Genomic DNA, 26,647 nt, shown 5'->3' on the forward strand with positions numbered 1-26,647 from the left:
TATGATGCCAATGAGCGCTCGCCGTGATCGCTTGGGTGGATCACGGGGCCAGCCTGCCTTAGTTCGAGGCCGGCTTTTACGAGGGACGCTGCATCTGACCCACGGGAGAATCTAGAGCGACTGACCGATGGTCAGTGTAAAAGAAAGAAAACAAAAGCCGAAGCCGTAAGAGGACAACCAACGGCCATGAGGGTTTTTGGCTCGGACACCCCCTATAAAACCAACCATGAATATGTAACTGGCTATGATTTCAATGAAACGTCAGTGAAAATATATTTTCCCTTGAAATATAATTTGACTGTGACATATACACAGAATTACAATATTCACCACCTCTTTTAGAAAAACCTTCCAACACGTTTAAAAATGGTAACAAACGCTTACAAAATTGCTCCGTCTTGAAAACCATTCGAAAAATGAAACTGAATCGGCACACAATTACGTAATTCGAATTAGCGGGAGGCCGCGAACAAAGTGTGACATAATATCGAAGCGCAGAGCGCGCATGGTCGTGGCGGAGAGCGCGTCGGCCAAACGTGTAGTGTCAACAAGAGACAGCTGTAGGCGGAGCTGCGCCCCTCGACAGCCGCAGCCCCCGCGGCCCCCTCGCCCGCCACTTCGCCTCGTAAGACCCCACCCCACCCCACCCTCACCTCCCCGCATATGCGACACTTTTCGATACACACACACACACACACACACACACACGATACAACATACAACTTGCTCCACTTGTTTTTGTGTACATGCAGGCACTATGCTAATGTATGCGTGCGTCCAAATTGAAAATCAAAACAAAACAATACTAATCGTGTCCATTATTAACGACCGTATCAAATACATGTTTGGCATGTTTTTGTATCTAACAATACATGTTTCGTTATCTATCTAAGCCACAGCGCAACTCACTGATTAACAGATTATCTAAAAATCGCATCCCCCCTCCTCTCCCCCTTCCCCCCGCAAATTGGACTATTTTGAATTTGTTGATTGTTATAAGACATACATATGCTTGCGGTTTGTAATTAATATCTGTATATATCTACACTGTATATGTTTGGATATATGCACACAGTGAGAGCCGTAATGTCAATTTATGTTGACCTGTCATACATATATAGAATTATATATGCAAAAAAAACCTACTCCCCCCATTGTTTTTTCATTGTTATGTGCATACATATATAAAATATTAAAATTTCATTATATTATTGAACTGCCTTTGTATGAAAAAAATTTGCATATGAACATGTTCATATGTCGAATCATTATACGATTCATGTTTTTACTTTATTTACATATACATATAGGAGAGATCAAGAAAATGCACCTTCATATGACAGTCTGTGGTGAATAAAAAATATTCAAAAATTGCTTCAAATATGGCTATTATGAAGCTGGTAAGCGAGTCATCGTCAAGATTTGCTTGATTTGCTGTTTCTAGTTCAAGATTGTAATAAGTAGGTCACGTGAATAATGTATAGCAGGATCTGCATCTTCCCTTGTGGCAAATGTGGTATTGATTTTGTTATTACACCACATTTTGGTATTGCTTTTTATGAAAAATTGATTATATCGAGTACCTATATACATATATACATATATTTCGTTTGAATGATACGTCATCCTCGTAATTATCGTTTAATGTTTATTTATTTACAATTACGACGCATTAACGGGACATTTATCTTTAATTTCCCGCGATTAGTTCTGATAAGAAATTGCCTATATATAATGTCACATTGCAATTTTCGCGTTCAAACGAGGATTTTCGGTATTTTGAGCCATATGTTAAGCCGTATATACTAGTGAGGGTGAAAACACACTGAGTGGTACGCATGCGAAAAAAGCGCAGCACCCCTAGCCCACATACACGGTACACAGTCTCAAAAATCACCCCCTGGAGTGTTTTCGGTGATATTTTATCATTATATTCGTACTTGCTTGACAGTGGTCGATAACGGTATAAAATTGAATCGTGAAATAAAATTAAAATTGAACGGTGAATCCCATATTTGAAGAAATGTTGGAGAAACTCGTCGGTTGCATATGGATATGCATACACGTGTGACCTCACAAACATATGCATTCTGCACGTGCAACTACGCCCGAATTCGGTTTGGGAAACACCCACTGTTTACAAGCCAGTGATGTCGCATACCACTCAGTGTGTTTTCGCCGTAATTTTTTTTATTCCAATTGAAAATTTTGATTTTCAACTATATTTGTCTTTGTGTTTGTGATATTTATCTTTTGTAGTGAATGTGTCCTCATTTTTCAAATGTTTTATTTGAATTTGTTGTTATTCTATAGGTTTTATGTCAAAAATTATTGATTGATGATCAAAGAATAATAGTTGGATCATTATCATGGTGTTGATTGCAAAAATAATTATAAAAAATATTGCCATTTATGAGTCACGGGGCCGTTTTTTATGCTCGATCAAAATTGGGGATGTTATGTGAATGTTACTATTTATGTGAATTTTTTAAAAACATATAATAAATTTAAATCAAACTCATAGCAGTTCTGAAACAAAACTGATACCAATCAATTTTTTTTTACTCGTTCTTAATGGATTTTTTTAAAGATAATTCGTTTTTATTAACCATTTGCTGACGTCTGTTCTGTTGAATGCTCGCCACGCTGAAAATTTCGCCAACATTTCCAATTATAATTATTTAGAAATCCAATATAGAAAGCAGGCATAAAAATTGTAGCTAATCCAAACAAACCCTAGTAAACCAGTCTTTATAAACATTGACGCGGATTACACGACCCATGTTCAATGCTACCCGGAAAGGCTTAGCTTAATAGGGATATTATATTAAACTGTCTTTATATAAGAATTAAATAAAATTCCACTTAGAAAAATCACATTTCGACTATTCTTATGGATTAATAACCAAAATTCTATTGATAACTGGCTTACCTCGATAAAATAAACGAATTTTTGTTATTAATCCACAAGAATAGTCGAAATATAATTTTTATAAGTGGAATTTTATTTAATTCTCATTTAAAGACAATTTAATATATTATCCTTGTTAATTCAATTCAGATTCGTGTAAATACTAGTACGAGCTTTTAGCTCGCAATTTTACCGATTTAAAATTCAGCACACTTCCAATTAACCCTTTTAAACGAAAACAAAAAATAGTGTGGCCAGAACACTATCCCAATAAACATGTTTCAATAGAAAATACTCAATATAAAATAGTATTAACAGTGGGGAAAAAATCCAAAGTGAAAATACGTACTTTTGACTTTTGATTTGAACTGGACGACTACTTAGAGAGAATTGAAAGCTGAAATGTACTACAAATGAAAGATAAAATACCCGACTATAGATTCCAATATTCATTTTGAACAGGAAATTAACAGATTTTGAGACATCGACCGAACAACACCAAGATATAGAAAAAATCGCGCGATTTAAAAAACACATCTCCGAATCTCGAGCCAATCAACATTTTTTATAACCAGATTCGTGTTTACTGGGCATAGATCTATAAGAAAAGTCATATCTCGTCTCTGAACCATTTTTCGTGTCGAACAGCTTAATATTATTCTAATGTTAATGTACAGCATAATAGGAAAAAGAGCTCAAAAACCTATTTACGTACAGATTTTAATTTACAATTTGTCAAAGTTAGAGAATGTTGACATAATTGAAGAAAAAAAACAAAAACATAGATAATACTTTTTTTTTTTTTCACATGTTTATAAGTAATGATGACCGAGTGTGTCGAAACGTTTACGTAATTCAATATCAAACCATTAACGCAATTAAATGATTCATTATTTTAACTGTTCGTACATATGTATGAGGTTACGCTTTATGGAAGTGTTGTATGATTGAATTTATTTTATAGGTATGACAATATGGACGAAGAAAAGCGCAGTCAGACATCGGAGAAGGCCAGTCCCGTTGACAACATAGACGTGGACGAGGCGGTCGAGGCTTCCGAGTCGACGGACCTCCCCGACAGCGGCTGGTGGGGATCATGGATCACAGCGGCCAAGTCAAAGGTATGACACACGAGCACTAGAGTGAGAAAATCCTCCGAGTATATCGCTTGAATATTTTATGACGTTTGATTTTTGCGTTCAATTCCGTTTTTGGTTTTGTGTAATACATTGTTCACTTTCGGTTAATTCATGTTTGATTGATTTTACAGTCTGTCGAAGTTTTGGGAATGGTAAAAAAGGATCTGGACGAATTAAGTACGGCTGTAAAAAGTGAAGCTTCGCATGTCATCAACACTACATCTTCCGCTATAGGAAAAACTTTTAAAGTATTTTTATTTTTAATTTTTCGTATACATTGTTTTATTTGTCACTTTTTATTATATTATATTATATATTGTATTGTTAGAGATTAGAGTGTTTATATGTGTATTTAATTTGTAGATATTTATTTCTCATTGTAATTCGAGTAAAATGTAATCAATAGGCAATTGAGGTATCTTAAAATATTCATTTATATTAATTACACTCACATAAATAGCATTGGACAGCAAATACGAACCCTTTGAGTGCTGACGTCTTTTCTGTTGAAAGCCCGCCATGCTGAAAATTTCGCCAACATTTAGAAATCTAATAGAAAGCAGGTATTAAAATTGTAGATAATTCAAACAAACCCTAGATAACTACCACTGAGGATTTTGAGTTTTGTAAAGGTGTGTTTAGACGCACTAATATATCTTGCAACAATATAAAATAAACTTAATATGTCTATTAATGAATGTATTTTTCCAAAAATAGTTCCATCTTCTTCATTGTTGTTAAAATGTAATGCTCACAATCTAAATGCCAAGCCACAATCTAAAATACTCGGCAGTTAGGGATTTCCATCGAGAAATTCTGCTATGGTTATAAATTCAGAAATTCCGGTGTCTTTATAAACGTTTACACAGATTACACGACCCATGTTCAATGCATTTTTTTTTTTCAATGCTACCTGGAAAGGCTTAACGGATAGTATTCTTGTTTATTTTTTATTACATACTCAAAATACAACGTCTATTGGCGTATTTCGGGCTCATGGACTTGTTGTCAAAACGCCGATCGGCGTTGGTCAGCATTCAAAGGGTTAAGAAGTATGTATTAAATGTGACATAAAATTTTTGGTCCACCGGGTACAAATATGATATTGTTGCGTAGGGTTAGGTTCAGGATCTAAACTAAAGGCCAAAGTCGCTTCACAGCATTTATTCAACGATCCACGGAACCACCGCTCACTCAGGAATAATCTTATCTACTGTGTGTACATATTTATAAAGGACAAGTTACACAGCACAGCTTCCCCGATCCATTAATGTCTCTTTTGTCTAGGCACTTAAAGGTCTATCCTGGCGAGTCTATTGTTTACGCACGCACTGGCCCAGGTCTGTGAGAAGTCCAGCGTATCCTTTGTTCAAGCACTTACTGAGTCCCGTTAGCCTAATCGGGGGTCTCTATTGTTCACCCACGAATGCACTTAGGCAGTGGACACCCTCTGTCATATTCCCACGTTACAATATTAAAATTAATTCAACAATATGATATATTATAATAAATTACACAATTCTTTCATTCATATGCAACTTACTGAATTGTCTGGAGTTTCTCGTTCGAGTGAAAGTTGGAAAAAATTGTATTCGTTGAAATGGGCCTTTAGGATACCTTTAAGGCGCAGACACACTGAATTGTGTGGCACAGCTTGCTTAGGTAGACTCCATATGTGATGGGCGTATCCTCATGTCATTGTTAATTCGTATGATCTTATTATTTCGACAGATATCTCTTATATTTCTTCAAATATGGAAATCATCGTTATCGATCACTGTCAAACCTGTGTCAATACAAGGATAAAAGATCACCGAAAACACTCCCGGGGATGAGTTTTGACCTGCGTGCCAAAACATACATCAGGCGTGCTAGCGTTTTTTTACATGTTTTTTACTCTCCGTGTCTTTTTGCAGACACACAGAGTTTTGCACATGCAAAATAGCTGGTCCGCCAAATCTATAACATTGTGTCCCTTCGAAAAGCTCACCCTCTGGAGTGTTTTGAGTAATATTTTATACTTGTTTTGACTTATTTATAGAAATGTTGATGAAACTTGTCGAAATAATAAAATCGTACGAATTAAAAATTACATGAAGACACGCCTATCACATTTGGAGTCCACGTATGCGTCCCGTGCCGCACTTTTCAACGCGTTCTTAATATTAGACTATAATTATAAATCGTTTTTCATCTATTATAACATAAATTCTTGCTCAATGAATCCGGTATTGTTGTCCAATGTGATTTAACTGATTTTTACATACTTATATTTTCCACGTTTATTTTTATTCTACACTGCCTGATTTACATTGATGTGTGTGTGTGTGTGTGTGTGGGAATGTTTGTCAAATACATTATAATTGCGTATGAATAAGTTAAATATGCTATATTTTATTTTATTTTTTTAGCTTGATGAACCGGAATCGACGGCTAATGTAATGAAAAAGAGCTTCAGCACATTTTTAGGTAAACGTCGTGTGTATTTTGCTATCATTTAAAAGATCAAAACTTTACAACCTTTTATATCAGCCAGCAGCCTAGCACCAAGAGGCGCCGGGTTCGATCCCGTGAGTTGACCTCGATTGAAAAGAATTTATTCCGAGTATATCTTTAATGCTGCTGGTCAGACTTGGATATTTGTGACTCCAGGTCGATCGTTTCCTATCAGAGTTTACCAATTTTTCAGATTTCATTGTTAAAACGGTTCCTCGATTAAATTGGCTAAAAAACCTTCCAACCTACAATGTCACCACTATTTGAGTATGATTAATGTAGGGAACAATTTAAACGCTCCCTACATTAATCATATCATATCATTTTAAAAAAAAATTGTACATTAAAAAAAGTTTCTGTACATTACAAAAAAATTGTGTGCATTTCTAAACGACGATTGCAGATTGCATTAGAAACTTTGCTTTGATCATTGAAAAAAATATTTGCTACTTACAAAGCGGATGAAATGTGTATTAAAAAAAAAAACCAGATGAACTGTATCGAAACGCGGCGAATACCTACAACGATCAACGCTTCTCTCTACTGGATTCCTTCTTTTTTACTCTTCGGCTTACGACCTTCGACACCTACGACCTTGGCTTCCACTCTACGACCTGACATCATCATTCATATTCATACGTAATCACTTTTGACAGTTGACAGTTGTCAATAGCAGAAGACGCAACGTTGCCACTTTTTTGTTGTATCTATTCTAATGCTAAAATCTATTTTTTCGAATGATCGTCTCGCATTTTTTTAATGGTCACTTTATAATGCCAAAATATTTTATTCAATGCACCGAAAACAATGCACAAACATTTTTTTTAAAGATGCAAAGTATTTTTTATCAATGTACAGATAAATCGCACCCTTTAATGTACAATTCATATACACATGTCTCGTAATTCCTGTTAGGACTTCCTGGTATATATGTATGTATGTATATAATAAAAAAAAAATATTTTATTTTCGTCAATTTTCAGATCAAGTCAATACTGTTTTAAATCCATCGCCGGATGACGATGACGCTGAAGCTATTTTAATAATTGACGGTGATTCTGTCACACTTACAAATTTTCAGGTTAGTTTCATACGTGCAATGATTGCTTAAATGTTTTGAATTTTTTGCTTTATTTATTGTTTTTGTTTATAGAGAGATCTGCTGTCGCTTCAAAAGCTCGACGCTACATATCTGATAGCTCCGGAAGGACCGGCTTTGGCTAGTATGCTCGCTTGGTTGGAGGCGACGACTCGTCCGTCGCCGACGATCCTCGAAAAGCACATACGTTCCTCTCCGGTATTGCAGGAGAAACTAGAACGTTTAGTACCGCATGCCGTGTCCAGAGACGACTTTTGGGAAAGGTCAGGATTTCCCCTTGCCGACGGAGACGTTTTTTTTTTTTGTGAACGGGTGCTGATTGTCGTCGTTTTTTTGCATTTCAGATACCTGTTCCGCAGGGCCCTGCTCGAGGACAGGTTGGCGCAGACGAACAGGAACAGTCCGGAGACTTGTTCGGACTCCATCGTGAACAGTATCGCGCTGTCGGTGGAGGAAAAGTCCCCGCCGGCTTCTCACGAATCCCCGTCTCACAGTAGCGTGAGCTCGGGCGATAGCGCACGCTCTAATTACGGCTCGTCCAAGAGCAGATCTATGGACTTTGAACCGTCCACCACGAAAGATTTAGACAAAATAGGTGATTACATTGATGGTGTTGTATGGGAGAATGGTAAACACAATCAAATCATATAAATTAGGAGCAATTTTCCCTCTAAAATTTACGGACGCCCTGTGACGGCCACTCGTTGAACGAAAACTCGTGTATGTGTTTGTTGGACGCATCGGCGGGGGCGGATCGGCGTTTAAATCAACCCCAAAGAATTTGGGATCCCATCGAAGAATTTGTTATTATATAATATTTGAAATCACATTGAAACTACTTTAATTGGATTAATATTTAGATTAATTTTTCATTTGAGTATGCTGTTTTAAAAAGAAATACATACATATAAGGGTGCCACTTTAGTATGCGGTCTATCTTAGCATGCGATCTACCTTTGAATCGCAGTCGACTGTTTTATTTTATTTGTATCGGAGCAACGACCTGTTTATTATAATTTTTGTTTTTTTATAGGACCAACCCTAACTTAACCTAACCTAACCTGATCCTTAAATAAATAGGTGTTGGCTGCTAAGATATGATATTTTTTGAATCGCAGTCGACTATTTTATTTTATTTGTATCGGAGCAACGACCTGTTTATTATAATTTTTGTTTTTTTATAGGGCCAACCCAAACTTAACCTAACCTAACCTGACCCTTAAATAAATAGGTGTTGGCTGCTAAGATATCTTATCAGCCAGATATTATATTTTTTGAACACCGTTAGTCCTGTCGAACTGAAACTTAGTATTATTTTTGTTTGTATCGTAGCAACGGCCTGTTTATTATAATTTTTGTTTTTTCCTGCCGCCCCATAATGTTGTTGAAGCATTTTTTATCAAAATATCGTCAGCAGCGAAGAAAATACCGACCCTACCAACCTAATCTTAAATGAATAGGGCCAACCCTAGCTTAACCTAACCTAACCTGACCCTTATATAAAAAGGTGTTGGCTGCTAAGATAAGTTTTATTTCATCAATATTTTCACAAAAAAAACATATATTAACAGCCAACACCTATTTATTTAAGGGTCAGGTTAAGTTAGGGTTGGCCCTATTCATTTAAGATTCGGTTGTTAGGGTCGGTATCATTCAGTTTCACTGTCACTCGCGAGAACTGAGACAGTGAGACCGCATATTAAAGTAAAAACGTGAAGGTAGATCGCATACTATGTAAAGTAGATGTGTGGAGGTAGACCACATACTAAAGTGGCAACCAATATAGGAATCTCATTATTAATTTTTTTAATAATATTTTTAGGATAGTGATGGGATAGGTTGCCCCAAATCGACACTAGTCGAACTTGTACTGTATAAAAGTTCAAATTTAAATCGTAATCAGGCTGGCAACGGGTAATTGTGAGCCAATTTTATTTGTGATTTGAATTCGCATGTTTACAAGTGATTTGAGTTCGCATGTTTGACCCGCATCTTAGAGCTTTCGCCGTTTCATAAGAAAATTTTGACTAAATAACGATTGGCAATGAAAAATTTTACCGCAGCCGAGATTATTCAATCTACTACGTTTGATCCACTGAATTCGAATGTGACAATGATTTTTTGTTGCTTTGCTCCAAAAAAATATTGAGATTGAAAATCAATCCTTGTAATCGTGGTGAAATATAAAACTGGCCCAATAAATGCTCGAGAAAAAAATGTGTAAAAATGTATGTTTGACTTTTAAAATTTGCTAGATAACACTGAGCAAAAAAAGTATTACCAGAGCGGAGACAATATTTATCAATATCAATTCATACTAAGTTTGATATTTCCAAATGAACGTTTAGAAAAGTGTGCAGTTTTTACAGATTTTTGACTTTTGAAGTCTTAACTCAATATCTAGAATGCCTGTGTCAAAAGTGAGGATTGGAATCTACAGTAAGATTTTTTTCTATTGATTGCGATTGCTTTAACATATTTATAATTAATTATCTAGCGAATTTTAAAAGTCAAAAATATTTTTTTTTCTCGAGCCGTAATTTATTTATTTATTTTACATACAAATATACCAGGAAGGCTTAACAGGTAAACCCCAAATGCGCCTTCCTGGTCCACATAATTATTACTTAGATACATGTAAATCTAATTAATATCTGACATCTATCGTCAGATATTACAAATATCGTATTAATACGATAAATAACGATGAATAACTTTCATGTAACAATACGAATTTTATATTTGATAAACAACCACAGAGACATCTATGGTGAGCAATATGGCGAAACCTAAGATATAACAATAACTAAAGGTTCGCAACAGAAAATTGGGAAGGAAACGCCAATTTTACAGGAATCGTTTCAATGAAAATCAGAAAAATTGACAAATTCTGATAAGAAACGATCGACCTTGACAAATCAAGGTCTGGCCAATAGCGAGACTTAGCGGGAATCGAACTCGTAACATCAAGTACGAGATAATTCAACATTCACCACTAGACCACGCTACTGGTTATGCAATTATTGGGCCAGTTTTATATTTCACCACATTTAAAAAGATTGGTTTTCAACCTCAATTGTATACTCGTACATATATGTTTTATTTGAACGTACTAATTCGAGCGGCAAATGATTTTAAATTACATTATGTAATGCCATCGCTCACGAGTGCGCACATCTCTAGAGTAGGAAACTACATTCTTCACCTCACTGCATACGGTCATCAACAACAGCATTTTTAACTCAATTTAAAATCATTTACCGCTCGAGTTAGTATGTTTTGATGAAAAAAAATATTATTATTAAAAAAATATTGAAAATCAATTCTCGTAAACGTGGTTTTATATAAAACTAGCTCAATAGATTCATAATACCTAGAGATAAAAATATTTAACAAAAATAGTATATTTTAACTTTTAGAATTCACTAGGTAATTAATTATAACAATAAAACTTGATTCCAACCCTTACTTTTGGCACAGACATACTAGATTTTGAGTCAATACTGCAAAAGTCAAAAATCTGTAAAAATTGCGTATTTTTTTAAACGTTCATATCTATATAAATGAGAAAAACTAACAAAAACCATTATCATATTCGACCTCAACGGGTCAAATTTAGTTAATACTGATATTGATAAATATTGTCTCCGCTCTGGTAATGATTTTGTTGCTCAAACACACCTAGATATATATTTTTTACACATATTACATTTATTGGGTCAGTTTTATATTTCACTACGTTTACAAGGATTGATTTTCAATACTCACTTTTGCCACAGCAATACTACATACATAGATTTTGAATTAAATACTGCAAAAGCATTTTTTCATACGCTCATATCTCATAAATGATTAAAAATCATTGTCATATTCGAATTCAGTGGGCCAAACTTAGTACAGTTTGATTAGTCTCCGCCCTGGAAAGAAAGAAAAGTGATTTTTTTGTTGTCATCGATTGAAACTTGTCCCTTATTAGACCCATTCGCCCCTGCCCATCATATCGGTGGAACGACTTAGAGGGAAACTTGGTTCACGAGTGGCACAATTACCAAGCTTCGAAGCAGTGGTTTTTTGACGTGTCGTCCTTTTGTTTCCAGAAGACTTCGCCAGCAACATCGAACTGACTGAAGAGCAACAGATCAAGTTGCTTCAGGAGTATGAAAATGAAATAGCCGCCAACGAAAAGAACAAACGCCTGTTCGAGGACTCTGGCTCGCTCGACTCGCCGCAGGACTCGGCTCCGACCACACCCCAGATTCAATCGCCGGCGTCCCTCAAATCGAACAAATCGGCGCCGCAGATCAAAGCCACCACCAAAGTCGACAAGACTAAGAAAGCCATCGCGAGCACGCGCTCCAAAAGCTCCGATACCATATCGAGTGCCGCGCAAAAGTCCGCGTCGAAGAAGACCGTCACTAAAAAGGACGCCGCGTCGAAGAAGCTGAACGAGGTGACGAGCAACATGAAGGAGGATCACTTCGTCGCCGATTCCAAGACGGTCAAGAAGACCAAAGTCAAGAGTCTGTCGGAGGAGATCGCCGAGAATGATCCGAAAATCATTTCCGACAGTGCGAGCAACAACTCGGACGAGAGTTGGGAGAAGGAGTTCGAAATAGACGATTTGCATATAAGTTCCAAGTGATTTACGGTGTTAGGTCGTACGTAAAGTTAATGTATATTCTTTAATGTTATATCTAAATTATACAGATATTATATATATATATATATTATATATGAGCGTCCATGGTGAATGTTTGTTTGTTCTTTACGTCAAGGTATCAATGTATTGAGAGATGTATAGGTTTTTAATTTGTTACACCTTTGAATATTGGTTTTTTTTTTATACATTGCTACAACCTTGACTGTATTTGATTACGTTTACATTTTTTCTTTATTAAATTAAATTAATGTTTTAGTCAAATTGGAAGATAATGATTTCGTTTTTGCTTAAGGATGGGTTTTATTTACTTACTGCTCGTTTTAAATCTCATTACGGTAGAGCACCACTTGATATTCATGATGAAGTTAAACCCATGTATGTCAAAGTAAGGCCTAAAAGATGATGAAAATATTGTTGCGTAGGGGTGGGTTCAGGATCCAAATGAAAGGCCAAAGTCGTTTATTCAACGATTCCGGAGGTCCACACGGAACCACCGCTCACTCCAGAATAATTTGATTAACTGTGTGTACCTCCTTATAAAGGACAAGTTGCACAGCGCAGCTTCCCCGATTCATTAACCCTTTGCCCGCTGCAATAAATATAGCGAACAAGCCCTGTACGCGGCACCTTTTTCGCGAATTTGGCAATCGAGTTTTCGACCTTAAATACAAATTTTAATATTTCCTCTAGTAACCAGATATGTTAATTAACACATAAAGTATTATTTTAAACAATAAAATACATAATATATCTCGTAGTTTTGGATTAATTGTCAAATAATCATTCTTCATAATTGTATGAAGATGTGACGTCACATAGACGAGGTTTCAGTATGGTTCCAAAAAAACTAATTTTGACTGGTATATATTTATTTTAAGCAAATTGAATAGATAGCATTCAACTCTCAGTAATATATTCAACCAATTTTGAACCTTAAAACAGTTGAAATAGGCGCATATAAGCCTCAAAATCCCGTGCAAAGTTCAGAAATTATATGGAGGACAGCCGCGCTACAGACTTGTCGCCCAAAGCTTTCATAGAAGACGGCCGCGGGCAAACGGTTAATGTATCTATTGTAAAGGTCTACCCTGGCGAGTCTATTGTTTACGCACGCACTCGCCCAGATCTGTGAGAACTCCAGCGTATCCTTTGTTTGAGCAGTTCGAGCAAGTTGCCCACCACAGCTTCCCCGATCCATTTATGTATCTATTTATGTAAAGGTATCGCCCTGGTATTTGAGAACTCCAGCGTCACCTTTGTTCGGGCATTTACTGAATCCCGTTAGCCTGATCCGGGGCTTATATTTTTCACCCATGAATGCATTTAGACAGTAGATACTCTCTCTCGCTCGTGTTCCCACGTTAAAATATGTATGCGAGACGAATTATGGTTGCTATGGGGCCTCGATGGTTGTTGTGTGAACCGTGTTAAAGTGGAGCTCTGCTGTAAGATTATAAATATATACACATCTGAATGCAAATTAGAAAATTGAAATGCTATTGAAAATAATTCGTTTGTAAAAACTAAATAGAAACATATAACATTCTATCTGCGTAAGATAAGATATAATAAATATTTAGAACATTTTGTGATTGTCCTTATTAATATATATTTCAATTGTATCGAATCGACTTTCAATTTAACGTAATCAAATTTTAAATTTCGCATAACGAAATGTACGTATGTATAAAATTGAAGCATTTATTTACATATTAACACTCGAAATTTTTCCAGATTTACATATAAACATTTTCAATTTACTTATTTAATAATGTAAATGCTAATAATATCTACTTATGATATAAAATTAATAACAAAAAAAAAACTGCTTTAATATAGTCAACCTAAAGTAAGTTCCACAACTTGTACTTTTATTTTATTTTTCCATTTTATAATACATATGTATTATATATAAATAATTTAAAAAAAAAAAGTACCTAATTTAACGAAAATAATATTATATTTTCTTTATCGCATATGATGCATTCTTTTGCATACCAATACTAACACTTAACAAAAAATGATATGAAGTATATAAATTTGTCATTAAACTACTGCCGATCATCAGTATTTTAGATTGTATTCCGTTCTGTAAAATTCTGCTTCATTCAAGACTATGTACTGTTTTGAATAATATTGCTCAACTTTGATTTTGTATCTCAAACTTTTGACAAATTTCAACACTTCCGCTCGTATATAAATATATATTATACAAAATAGCACACACGCCTAAAATGATATGATAAAACACACACACACACATATTATAGAACACATATTGTATTGTTGTATTATTTAGACTTTTATATATACATATATAATATATATATTTATAGTTTTTAAATTATTATTATATTATTAATGTGAATCGCTTACCGCATACATAATATATTGCAAGCTTTCACTGAGAGAATTTGTACATAAGATTGTTATAATGATATATTTGTATTTTACAATAATAATTATCATTTAATACAATGATTGTTGATTTATTTTTGGCAGTTCACCCGATGATGATTGATTGTGGCTTCCGTTGAAATTCGTCTTGACCCGTCTATCTTTGACCTCGTGTATATTTCGCTTGTTTATCTTCAACGGCACTTATTTAGTCGCCTATTATATTTGGAATCGTCCGCACGGCTATGATAATCGAATGATGAAGTGGCCCGTCGTTCAAGTTGTTATCGTCGCGTTCTTAGCCATCAGCTTTCAAAACGCCGATGCGGATCTGATATGCATATCGGAGAGCTGGAGAGCTAACTCCATAAGATGTAGGCCTACTGGGGGTCTCTTCAACAGTCTGTCCACTATTGAAGTCTTCGGCAGCAAGGGTGGTGGCAAAGTCAACGCACTCTACTTGAAGAATTGCAAGTTGATAAGCGTCAACCGAGGAGCTTTCTCAACCTTCCCCGACACTCAAGTGCTGGATCTCTCGTCGAATTCTATACAAATGCTCGACGGAGACGTCTTCAACAGCTTGACCAATTTACAAGCTTTGAACTTGTCGACCAACATGCTGGAGACTATCAGCCCCGATATGTTCAAATCGCTGACGAAGCTGAGGGACTTGGATCTGTCTTCGAACATGCTGACGATCAACTCCGTCGAAAGTCCGTTCAAAGGCCTATCGATGCTCCGGGGCTTGGATCTGTCGAACAATAACGAAGTGGCCGTCATACCGGATCTATTCCTCGGTCTAAACTTGAGGACACTCACCATGTCGGCGACCAATATGCAATTCCCCGACGCGTATCTTTTGGATCAACCGAGCCTGTCCTTCTTGGACCTGTCGAACAACGTTAACCTGTTCGACTCGGGATATTTAGGCACCGTGCTTCAGACGTGCGGCAATCTCATCCACTTGAAGATATGCCGGTCGAATCTTGAGATCATCGAGTCGGCTTCGCTGAGGGATAACAACCGTCTGCGAGTTCTAAATATATCCAACAATATGCTTTCTAAGTTAGACAGTGATCTATTCTTCAAAAACGTTGTCCTGATGGACCTGGACCTCTCCCATAACAAATTGCAAACTTTGCCTAATAAAATCTTCAGCAGAAACGTCGAAATCATAACGTTGAATCTATCATACAACATGATTGTAAAACTACTGACAAACGCCTTTGATACTTTGACTAAGTTGCAAGTTTTAGACTTGAAAGGCAACCGTCTTACGACTTTGCAGAACTCTATCTTCGTCAAGAACACTGCCTTAGGGACGATAGATCTGAGCAACAATCAATTTAAGTCCATCAGCGAGTTCATCTTCATCATGAACATCGAGTTGCGATTCTTGTACTTGAGGAACAATCAGATAGAGTCGTTCAGCTACGACGTGGTCAAGAAAATGAATAATCTGATCTTGCTGGACTTGGACAACAACCGCTTGACTACCATTTCGTCTCAAATTATGAACATGGTGTCGATCTCCGAGCTGTGGCTGTCTTGCAACAACATCGTCTCGTTGCCGGAGAAGCTGTTCGCCAACGTGGACTCTGGCTATAAGACATTGAAACTGCACGGCAACCCTTGGAACTGCGGCTGTTTGAATCGCCTGCTTGACTTCAAAAAGAACGCCCTCGATTACGATTACGTGGGTTTCACCGACGGCAACTTCATATCCTGCATCGTCGGAAGCAGTCCATCCGTATGTGATAATTCGATCAACGCCGATGACCTGAAACAGTGGGAGGATACGCACAGGATTTATTCGAACGCTTGTCTCTCCAAACAAGTGAAAAATGTTTAAAATTTTTAATTTAACGTATCATTAACTCTCAGGTTAGTTAATTTTCTTTTCTAATATATAAAAATCAGTATGAAATTTACTACTACTTATTTATTTGGTTTGTATAAAACATCAACTTCTGGTTTCTGACTGATTTTGTTTTAAAAACATTGTTATTTTTACATATATACCAGGAAGCATAGAAATGTTATAATAATAGAAGTGGCTTTAGGCGTCATATTGTTGTCAAGTGACGATTGTCCACAGACTATCTACATATATATATATATATATATATATATATATAAAAATGAATGTCTGTGTGTGTGTGTGTGTGTGTCTCGAATAGGCTGCTAAACCACTGAACCGATTACGATGAAACTTTCAGGATTTGTTGTGTGCATGTCCGGGAAGATTACTGTGAAAAAAAAACGGGAAAAACGGGAATGAGTGTCATTGCAACGCAATAATTTCAAATGTGTTCGCTACCTGCGTTTTTCCGACAAATGGGAACGGGAACGAGAACGGGAATTGCATGCGTTATTATGGCATTGCAACGCATGCCGGGGTTCAGCTAGTCCTAAATAACTTTAGCATCAGTTGTATTTGATGCTCGGTGCTCGACGTATGTCCGATAAAAACTTCTCTGTTTTTATTACTCGCAAGATGGGCAAGCATCGGTAAAAATTGCACAATGCATTCAAAAACACACAATAAAAAACATGGGATACATTTTTATAAGTATGTAAATCGATCCGATTGTATTCCGTGCGTTGTAGCGTATTTATAGAGACGTACCGCGTAATATTGACAACAGTTATTTATTCGTAAGGGCCCTTCTATTATTATATTAATTATCGTAAGGCCTTACAGGTAAACTCCAATGCGCCTTCCTGGACAATTACAAACAATGCAGCATTTTTATTACAAGTACAAGACACTGAAAACTCGCAAATTAACGAGACATCTATGAATTGTACATTAATCATACTCAGATAGTGGTGACATAGTAGGTAGGAAGGTTTTTTAGCCAATTTTAATCGGGAACCGTTTCGACAATGAAATCAGAATAATTGGCAAACTCTGATAGGAAACCATCTACCTGGAGTCACTAATATCCGTCTGACCAGCAGCACTACAGATATACTTGAGGTCAGCTCATGGGATCGAACCCGGCGCCTCTCGGTGATAGGCAGAAGCTTAACGACCGAGCTATGCTGCTGGTTATATATGTGATAATGACCAAAAGTCTCTTGAAATAATCCTCTTGGCCAAAATGGTCTATGTATAAAGCCTATTGCGCACTGTCGACCGGTCGTCGTCGACTGTAATTTATACAGTCTTAAGGGCGCTACAGACGCTCTGGAATATCGGAGCGGTATGTCTTGTAGTAGACCGTGCGGTGAACGAACAGAATTTGGTTCGATGTGCGGCGTACTGAATGCGCTTCGACCTGACGGTGAATGTTCCTACACACGCTACGGTCTGCGTCAACATCGGTCGCCGCAAGACATACCGCTCCGATATTCCAGAGCGTCTGTAGCGCCCTTTAGATGGGTGTTTACGCACTGGGTCGCCGGTCGCATGATCGACCAGCGAATTGCTGTGTCAGCAAGAGTTCGATCGAACCAAATGTTTAGCACCATTGGGTTCGATCCCGGGCTAATCTTTAACATACTGCTGGTTAGACTTGGATGTTTGTGAGTCCAAGTCGATCGTTTCTTATCAAAGTTTGCCAATTTTATCCGATCATTGTTGAAACGGTTCCCGAAAATTGGCAAAAAAATCATCCTACCTGCTGTCACAAATCTTCTGTATTGATGTATGTATGTATGTACAATTTGTAAAAATTTATGTAAACGTCTAAAAATCCATAGATGTCTCAATGGATTAATTAGTTAATTGTTAATTTCGTGTCCTTCAGCTTCTCGAAATACAGTGAATTATGTAATAAAAATGTTGCATTGTTTGTAATTAATTGTCCAGGAAGGCGCATTGGGGTCTTCCTGTCGAGCCTTCCTGGTATATATCTATGTAATAAAAAAATTACAGTCGACGACGACCGGTCGCCCGTCAATAAATACAAGCTGAGCGATTTCATATATTATGAGAAAACACTTGAACCTTGAATTTATTATGGAGATCTCATTTCACCTGTGTCTCGCTATATATCAATAGTACCATTTTATTACAAGGCTATTTTATTGTATTTCTTCTCCAGACTAAAATTATAACGAATTTATACCAAACTACGTAATCATAATATAATTTAGATATTACTCAAATTGCATATTATTTTTATTTGACATCCCACCTTTACATAATTTATTGGTTGTGGCTATTTGCAGGTACTATATCTGCGACAGGCGCAAAGCCTTCTGCGTATGCGCGTGAACCGTCACTGTCAGCGTGTTTACTGTTAAAATTTTGTTTTAACTTCTTAAAATTTAGTTCGAACTCGTAAAGTGAACTCGTAGAGTAAAAAATATAATCCAAATTAGTTAATATTATTAATTGTTAGAAAATTATTATCATATACAACATATAATACCTACATACAAGTACAAGCCACGAACTAGCTAAATTATATAAATCTATTATAATAACGTGCGAAATTTATTTGCCTCATGTATAATGAACGATTGATTAAAAAAGTCTAGCATACATTAAATGTAAGAAATTATAATAGGATTATAAGTTCACGCGCATGCGCAGAAGGCTTTGCGCCTGTCGCAGATATAGTACCTGCAAATGGCCACAATCTATTAAATATCCCGATATGGAGCCCCTCGAGTTGTCCGGGCCCTGTGACTTTACTCCAACTTCCCCCCCCCTCTCTCGTTGGCCCTGACCACAGACGATGTGTAGAGTCGGAATTGCTACCCAAAAACTAAAATTTCATCTTGCATTAAAAAATGTGGGTTGTCAGACAATGTGGATGATTTTAGCAGACATTTTATAAATGAGATCGCCCGGTTTCGAAAGCAGGCTTGCAACTGTTAAGCGTTGCCAATTTGAAAGGTGCCGCTTCGTAGTCTCGATGGGCTTGCGCGCCTCAATTGATCTGGGGTGTAATTCAGCGCTTGCGCCCCTCTTCCCAGCATCCCCCTCTCCGCTGCCTGCCATCCCTTCATCCCCCATTGACGTCGGCCATCTTACCGACAGACAATCCGCCGAGATGGGAACCGCCTGAGCCTCCTCCATTAGACCACCACCTCCGCTCGGGGGAAACAAAACGTCCCCTTTCAAAAGCGACAACGACGTGGGGGGGGAGAAAATTCTATATTTTCGAAATAAACGGTAGTTTTTCGATCGGGGAAAAAAAGTCGCGAATCGATTTCGACGGTGCCATTTGCCAATTTTTTTTACGTCTCCAATCGCGAACCCATCTCGGCGGAAAATTATGTGAAGATCAACATTAGTAGTTTTAAAAAAAAAGTGTTGAATGTGATAATATTTCAATAGATTAATTAGTACTATCGAGCGTGATCGAAGTCTTCCTTGTTGTCAATTTAGTCGATTAAATTTTATTTCCGAGTGCTTCCATTAAATACTCGTTGGTGTTATAATTACATATATATTATAAATATTATGGTAATACATTATTTTTAATATATACACTCACATACACACTTACACAATTTGAAATCGATAATTTTTTAAATTTTGATGTAACATTGCAATAATTTTAATTTAATTTTGAAAAACGTGGCAGTTTCTGGCCACGAGGATTTTATTATTAACAATTAGTCTTTTATATACTCAACGTTTTCTTGTTCATAAATTGGCCATAAATCAATATTTTTTCAGCAGGAGCATAAAATATTTTTTCTCTCATGTTGTAAAACGGTTTTATCATAATATTTAAGATTTATTTTATTGTTTTTTTAATAGTGGTAGAAACGCAAGGTACCCATTCAAAGTTTAGTGCGAAATCACACAGGGAAGAACGGCACGTCGTGTGCTTGGCTCCCCGCTGTAGGGGTTCTCCTACATTTCTTTAAATATATATTCACTTTCAAGCAAGGATAAAATTTTACAAGAATATGTGCCGCATTCCTTCCTGTGTGATTTCGCCCTTAGTCGTCATTATAATTTTATAAAAGCGCTGTAACCTTACACAGATGTTTATAGTTTTGTTCAAATTGTTACACGTATTTTTTCATACATCAGATGAAATCAGGAAAAAGTGATTACTTTAATTGTTGATTATTATGTTTATGTTTTAAAAAATGACTGCAATTATTCACACATTTCTTGAATTTTCATTCTTGTTTAGTATTCATATATAAATATTTACTGTTTTTCTAATTTGGCTTAATTATAACACATAACACAACACATATATCTATACTACTTAATATCTTTGGAAAACCCAACATAAAGTTTACTTGATTTCATTTTGTGCCAGCAATTAAAAGATTAGAATTATAAGGTCATTTGTACGTGATAAAAGTTCTTCCAATTATACAAATATATAAATATAAAAAAAAAGTTTATTATACAATAACAATAAAATATGATGCACGAAAAATATACAAAGTGAAACAAAAACTGATGCGGAGGAGCAGTTAGTATATTTGAGTAGATAAAACATATACACACAAGAAAGTAATCATGAATTTGGGTGGGTTTAAAGTACCTAGCCCTAGGGCTGCCATGGAAGTAGCCCTTCAGACAGTCAGGCAGCAGATTCCTGTAAAACCTGCTCCTCCACAGAGACAAAATGTCCGATTCGCCAGGCAAAGTGAGTCTTCTTTTTCATATGTCGATTTCACCTCGTAAACAATGGGGTTTACTCATTCAGTATGCTTTCAGGCACGGCTGAAAGTTGCGAGATGGCGGCCATGTACGAAGAAGGTGGTTCACCCACTTACCAGTCGACCAATCCCAACAATCCGTTCGCCAAAGGTAACGTAGCTGAAGAGAGCTTCATCGGAGGATACCAACAACAAGGATATCAACAGCAAGGCGAAAATGGACACAATAGGTACATTTTAATGGCCCAAAACCATAGAAGTAGAATGCATAGAATCGCTCTCAGCCTCCAAAAATGTTGCTACAAAAACTCTGCGCGGCAGAGTTGTTGGTTCATTGTTTGCTAAACTTCGTCTCTCTCTCTCTCTCTTGTCTCTCTTCTGACTTTCCGTCTCTCTCTTCGATGGCTCGCTTTTAGACGATACCTTTGTTAACAATGCCCAGCTATATATTCTACTTCTATGCTTAAAACCCAAACTAACTGGCGAACATCCCTCGGTGACTCCCTCAATACTGGATCAGTGCTCGACAGTTAGTTTGTCCATTTAGTGTATCTATTTAGGTATGAATTGTATAATGAAATGATGTTTCAGGCAACCGAGTATGCAGAGTGTTGATTTCTATGCTTCTTCTGAAGAAGGTTGCGAGGGGGAAGGGGGAGGTCGACATGGAGCTAAAATTAATGAATATCAGGCTGCTTGGAACGTTACAAATGCTATTCAGGTATATTTTTCATTTATGAATATTTTCATTGACTACTTACATAATTGTTGCAACACATTTTCAAATCAACACAAGTATTTATTATATAACGAGAGTAAGATTTCCCAATCTGAGTTGCAAACTATTTTTTTTGTTGGTGTTTTAAAACATAGAAATCCTTTAAAAACTATTATCTAATATATATTGCGTGGTAATACGTCATGCCCGTTGTTGCTGGAACAGTTGGGAATTTATGTCCCTAATAATTATGTGCGTGGTAGACATCATCATTTGATGGTTGTACCTGCTGCTCGCACAGTTCTTTTTCGAATGGCTCCTATTCCAAGAGCTATTCGACTTCTCAATGAAATCGTTGCTGCTGTCCCTGAATGTGATATTTTCGACCTTGGGGAGCGTAGATTATCGGATATTATCTTAACATATTTATCTGGTAACCTGCGCTCATCATTACTTTCTTAATTTGAATGTGATGAATGAGTGGAATCTTAATCTACTCTCTTCCATTTGGGCCTCGCTGTGATTTTATTTTTTATTCATATTTTGTTTTATTTTATTTTACTTTTTCTTTCTCCTTTGTACATTTTTATATACTATTTTAATTTTGTTCAGTGTAAACAAAGAATGGGATTTATGGATTTTATTTTTAATTTTTACACTTTTGTTATTTTTTTTTCTCTCTGAATGATGTATTATTTTCCTTTTGTTACTTTTTTTTATTATTTTATTTTACCATGTTTTCTGCTTTTGCTTTTTTCCTTTATTTACAGTTTACTTGTTTTTATATATTTTTCAAATGTAAGCCACTGTGGCGCATTAGGTTCTTCCTGTAATGCCACAATGGTCCAAAACTATTAAATAAATAAATAAATAAATATAATTTCGAAACATACTTTGTAACTGTTTTTGGTTCGTAGAAAAACAAATGAATATTCAAATAAATTAAAATAAAATACAACTATTCAAATACATTTGATGAAATGTTTACTATTAGATTGGCCATGTTTAAGCGGTTTATATTACAAATACCGAGTGAAGCTGGGTAAAAATACTAGGTATATCATACGGAAGATTCAATAATATAATACATATGGTAAACGGATTATTTCGCACACGACAATCGTTTATACTATAATAATCGAATATGGAATATCTGACTCTCGAGTTCTTGTTAATATGATAGTTCGCGTGGTTAACTCACGATGGATGGAGTTTCGGGTGCTAGATGTTCCGTGATTGAGATTTTAGTGAATTGTGCGAGATCACTTTGTGCGAATTGTGTATTACCGAACCAATACATTCATATATAAATGTAGGATTTGATTCGCGAAAGGATACGTGGTACAGGCAGCAATGAAACTCATTCAGCGCCTTAAATCATGTTTCGTTCTCGATGCGCCGAAATGATTTTTAACGTGTCGTTACGCAGTATACTACCTTAAGCATACACTCGACCCAATCATGCCAACTTAATCATAAATGCATGCCCTATTTTGGGCTTGAAAACTAAATTCTACATAAATTTCTGTTATTTGTTTAAATACATATGTACATTTTTTATTATTAATGTATAAACATTCCAAACTAACCAAACCTCACTAATTAATTTTCAGGGAATGTTCATTGTATCCTTGCCATTCGCCGTGCTCCGCGGAGGATACTGGGCTATAGCCGCCATGATAGGAATAGCGCATATCTGCTGCTACACAGGCAAAATACTAGTCGAATGTCTTTACGAGGATGACCCGGTCACAGGACAGAAGATCAGAGTCCGAGACTCCTACGTCAGCCTTGCCAAGGAATGCTTCGGCCCCAAATACGGAGCAAGAGCCGTCAACATAGCCCAGATCATTGAACTTCTCATGACGTGCATTCTATACGTGGTGGTCTGCGGAGATCTCATGATAGGTACATTCCCAGACGGAGCCATAGACACCAGATCATGGATGATGCTGATAGGAGTCTTCCTGATACCCTTGGCCTTCTTGAAATCGCTCCAATCAGTCAGCATGCTATCTTTCTGGTGCACGATGAGCCATCTTTTCATCAACGCTGTCATTTTAGGGTACTGCATCCTCGAGATAGGTGATTGGGGCTGGGCTAAAGTCAAATGGACTATTGATTTTGAAAACTTCCCTATAAGTCTCGGCGTTATAGTATTTTCATACACGTCTCAAATATTCTTACCGACTTTAGAAGGCAACATGGAAGATAGATCCAAGTTTGATTGGATGCTTAACTGGTCCCACATAGCAGCAGCTGCTTTCAAATCTCTTTTCGGTTACATTTGCTTCCTTACTTTCCAAAATGATACCCAACAAGTCATCACTAACAATTTGCATTCGGCCGGATTCAAAGGCATGGTAAATTTGTGTTTAGTAGTCAAAGCTATTCTGAGCTACCCCTTACCCTACTATGCAGCTTGCGAGTTGTTAGAGCGTGCTATGTTCAAAGGCAAACCCAAAACTATATTTCCTACGATTTGGGCTTTGGACGGTGAGTTGAAAGTTTGGGGTCTCGCTTGGAGGCTGGGCGTGATAGTGTTCACAATAATGATGGCGATCTTCATCCCCCACTTCTCAATCCTGATGGGCTTTATAGGTAGTTTTACAGGCACCATGTTGAGCTTCATCTGGCCTTGCTATTTCCACTTATGTCTGAAGAAGAACCTACTGAGCACCCAGACGATAGCCTACGACTATTTCATAATAGGGCTTGGAGTTCTGTTCGGAGTAATCGGCGTGTATGATTCCGGCTCGGCACTGATCAAAGCCTTCGAGATAGGATTGCCATTTTAAAAAAAAATTGTCTTAGACTATTTGTATAATCCTTTTCCTGGTAATTCGTTGTTAAAATTGCTATTGTTTCAAAACGGAAGGGAACTGCGTTTAAAATCACTTTGATTTTTCACATGTTGAAAATAATAAAAAATAATATTGCCTAGTATAAATAATTCTCACAATAAATACATAGTACATAAGAAAAATTAAAATTTTAATTACCAAACAAAAAAGATTTTTATATTAAAATTTACAATTTTAACCAATACTACATATTCTGTGGGGCTTTACAACGAAAGTGGTTTTTATCAATTCAAATCGTCTTCCAGTACGTTGAAGTATGCCGTTCTATTGCTAATTATATTTTATAAGTTTTACTGATAATGAAATGTGTCTATTATATTAAAAATATGTCAATGGTAGTTATAGTGCAGTGGTTGGCAAACTTTTATGAAGCCAAATAAATCTACTATATTGGTAATTGGATTCTAAGTACTATAAATTTATTCTTTTTATAAAATGAATGACAATAATAGTATGGTTTAAAAGTTTGCATTATCGTGTACTATATTTATTATCAGTGCCGGTTTTAGGGGGGGCTGGCTCGGGTAGCTAACGAGGGCACCAAATAAGTTAGGGCGCCGCTCGATGTGCCAAAGGCGCTTTAAAATTTAAAATTAGAGCACCAACGACCCTACAACATTTTAGTTTAGAGCACCAAAGGCGCCTGTACTTTCTAAACTCAAACATTTGGCAAATTGTATTCATTGGGTGAAGGCGCAATCCCTTTTGTATTATAATTAACGTTTCCCTGTGGCAGCCACAATTTAAATCCTGTGTTATACGACGCTGCGAAATCTTCTGTAACATCGCAAACTTTTTTCGATATTCTCCAAAGATTGTTTACACTATTTTCAGCTTCTATATATCGCTGGAAGATTCTAACTGATTACTGATTAGATTCGAACAGTTAAACGAATATTCAAAGATGTGGGGTTTTTTGTATTTTGTAAACAATCTACTGGAAAGAGCCGATCTTCAAATTAAGCTCACCGAGAATTCAAAATCTGATATTATTAGCAATGAAAAATTATCAATTTAATAGCCTTTCTTTCAAATAAAGGCGAGGTGAAATTAATCCACTCATTGTATTAAATTTTATAAAACTGCATAATTTACAAAAATTATATCCAAACATTTGAGCTGCCAAGCTTTTGCTGACACTGCCTGAAACTGTAGCAAGGCCCCAAGCCCGGAAAAAGGAGGATGGTAATCCATTTTTTTTTATATTTTGTTTCTAAGGGTGTTTAGAAAAAATTGCCCGAGGGCGCCATTGGGTGTAAAGCCGGCACTTTTTATTATAAAACATAATTTGTCAATTCCTGTGCAAAATTTTACTAAAGAAAATATTTAAAATTAAATGTCAACCACGCACGATTCCAATTTGTTAAAATTTTGTTCAAAATCAAACTTAAATGATATATTTGTTGTGTGCGGATCGCGTCCCCCAGATTGTTTGTCGGTGGTTTAAGCTTTTGCTAAGTTTTACCTTGAATAATATCTAAATTCCGCAATAAATACAAAACAAAAATATACTCCTATTTCTATACATATACATACATATAGTTATTTAGTATGTAGAAAAATCAAAACCAAATTAAGTTGGTTTACTAAAAATAAAAAAAAAATGGTTGATTGATTTATATTTAAGCTTATATAACCATGTCTTCCAATTGGCCTTTGATCCATGAATATATATACATGTATAAAAAAAATACAATATATAATATAAAATTATCATTGTAACAATGTATTTTATAGGTAAATTATTTTGAAATTATTTTTGAATATCATAC

General features: G+C 36.2%; 4 protein-coding genes across 5 annotated transcripts; all 4 read left to right on the forward strand.

Moving 5' to 3' along the window:
- The first annotated feature begins 481 nt into the window (after nt 1–481).
- Nucleotides 482–12,394, forward strand: LOC143909626 (uncharacterized). 2 transcript variants are annotated; one of them, XM_077427705.1, is made up of 8 exons: nt 482–625; nt 3,876–4,032; nt 4,182–4,298; nt 6,462–6,519; nt 7,530–7,627; nt 7,700–7,908; nt 7,990–8,240; nt 11,743–12,394. In XM_077427705.1, the coding sequence occupies exons 2-8, from the start codon at nt 3,886–3,888 to the stop codon at nt 12,285–12,287; spliced, it is 1,425 nt and encodes a 474-aa protein (XP_077283831.1). In that variant the 5' UTR covers nt 482–625; nt 3,876–3,885; the 3' UTR covers nt 12,288–12,394. The 2 variants fall into 2 exon arrangements, with proteins under 2 accessions (XP_077283831.1, XP_077283830.1); XM_077427704.1 differs by lacking the exon at nt 482–625 and adding an exon at nt 1,707–2,180 and having other exon boundaries at nt 7,990–8,273; nt 11,743–12,359.
- A 2,523-nt stretch (nt 12,395–14,917) lies between these two features.
- LOC143909624 (uncharacterized) lies at nt 14,918–17,229 on the forward strand. Its single transcript, XM_077427703.1, has one exon. The coding sequence runs from the start codon at nt 14,959–14,961 to the stop codon at nt 16,552–16,554; it is 1,596 nt and encodes a 531-aa protein (XP_077283829.1). The 5' UTR covers nt 14,918–14,958; the 3' UTR covers nt 16,555–17,229.
- Nucleotides 17,230–17,879: 650 nt separating this feature from the next.
- Nucleotides 17,880–18,815, forward strand: LOC143909627 (uncharacterized). Its single transcript, XM_077427706.1, has 2 exons — nt 17,880–18,347; nt 18,520–18,815. Exon 1 carries the CDS (start codon nt 17,914–17,916, stop codon nt 18,235–18,237), a length of 324 nt encoding a protein of 107 aa, XP_077283832.1. The 5' UTR covers nt 17,880–17,913; the 3' UTR covers nt 18,238–18,347; nt 18,520–18,815.
- A 2,278-nt stretch (nt 18,816–21,093) lies between these two features.
- Nucleotides 21,094–26,463, forward strand: VGAT (vesicular GABA transporter). Its single transcript, XM_077426859.1, has 4 exons — nt 21,094–21,280; nt 21,352–21,523; nt 21,885–22,014; nt 23,625–26,463. Exons 1-4 carry the CDS (start codon nt 21,151–21,153, stop codon nt 24,807–24,809), a joined length of 1,617 nt encoding a protein of 538 aa, XP_077282985.1. The 5' UTR covers nt 21,094–21,150; the 3' UTR covers nt 24,810–26,463.
- Nucleotides 26,464–26,647: the final 184 nt, after the last annotated feature.

This window comes from Arctopsyche grandis, chromosome 3, assembly GCF_051622035.1.
Source record: "Arctopsyche grandis isolate Sample6627 chromosome 3, ASM5162203v2, whole genome shotgun sequence".
NCBI lineage: Eukaryota > Metazoa > Arthropoda > Insecta > Trichoptera > Hydropsychidae > Arctopsyche > Arctopsyche grandis.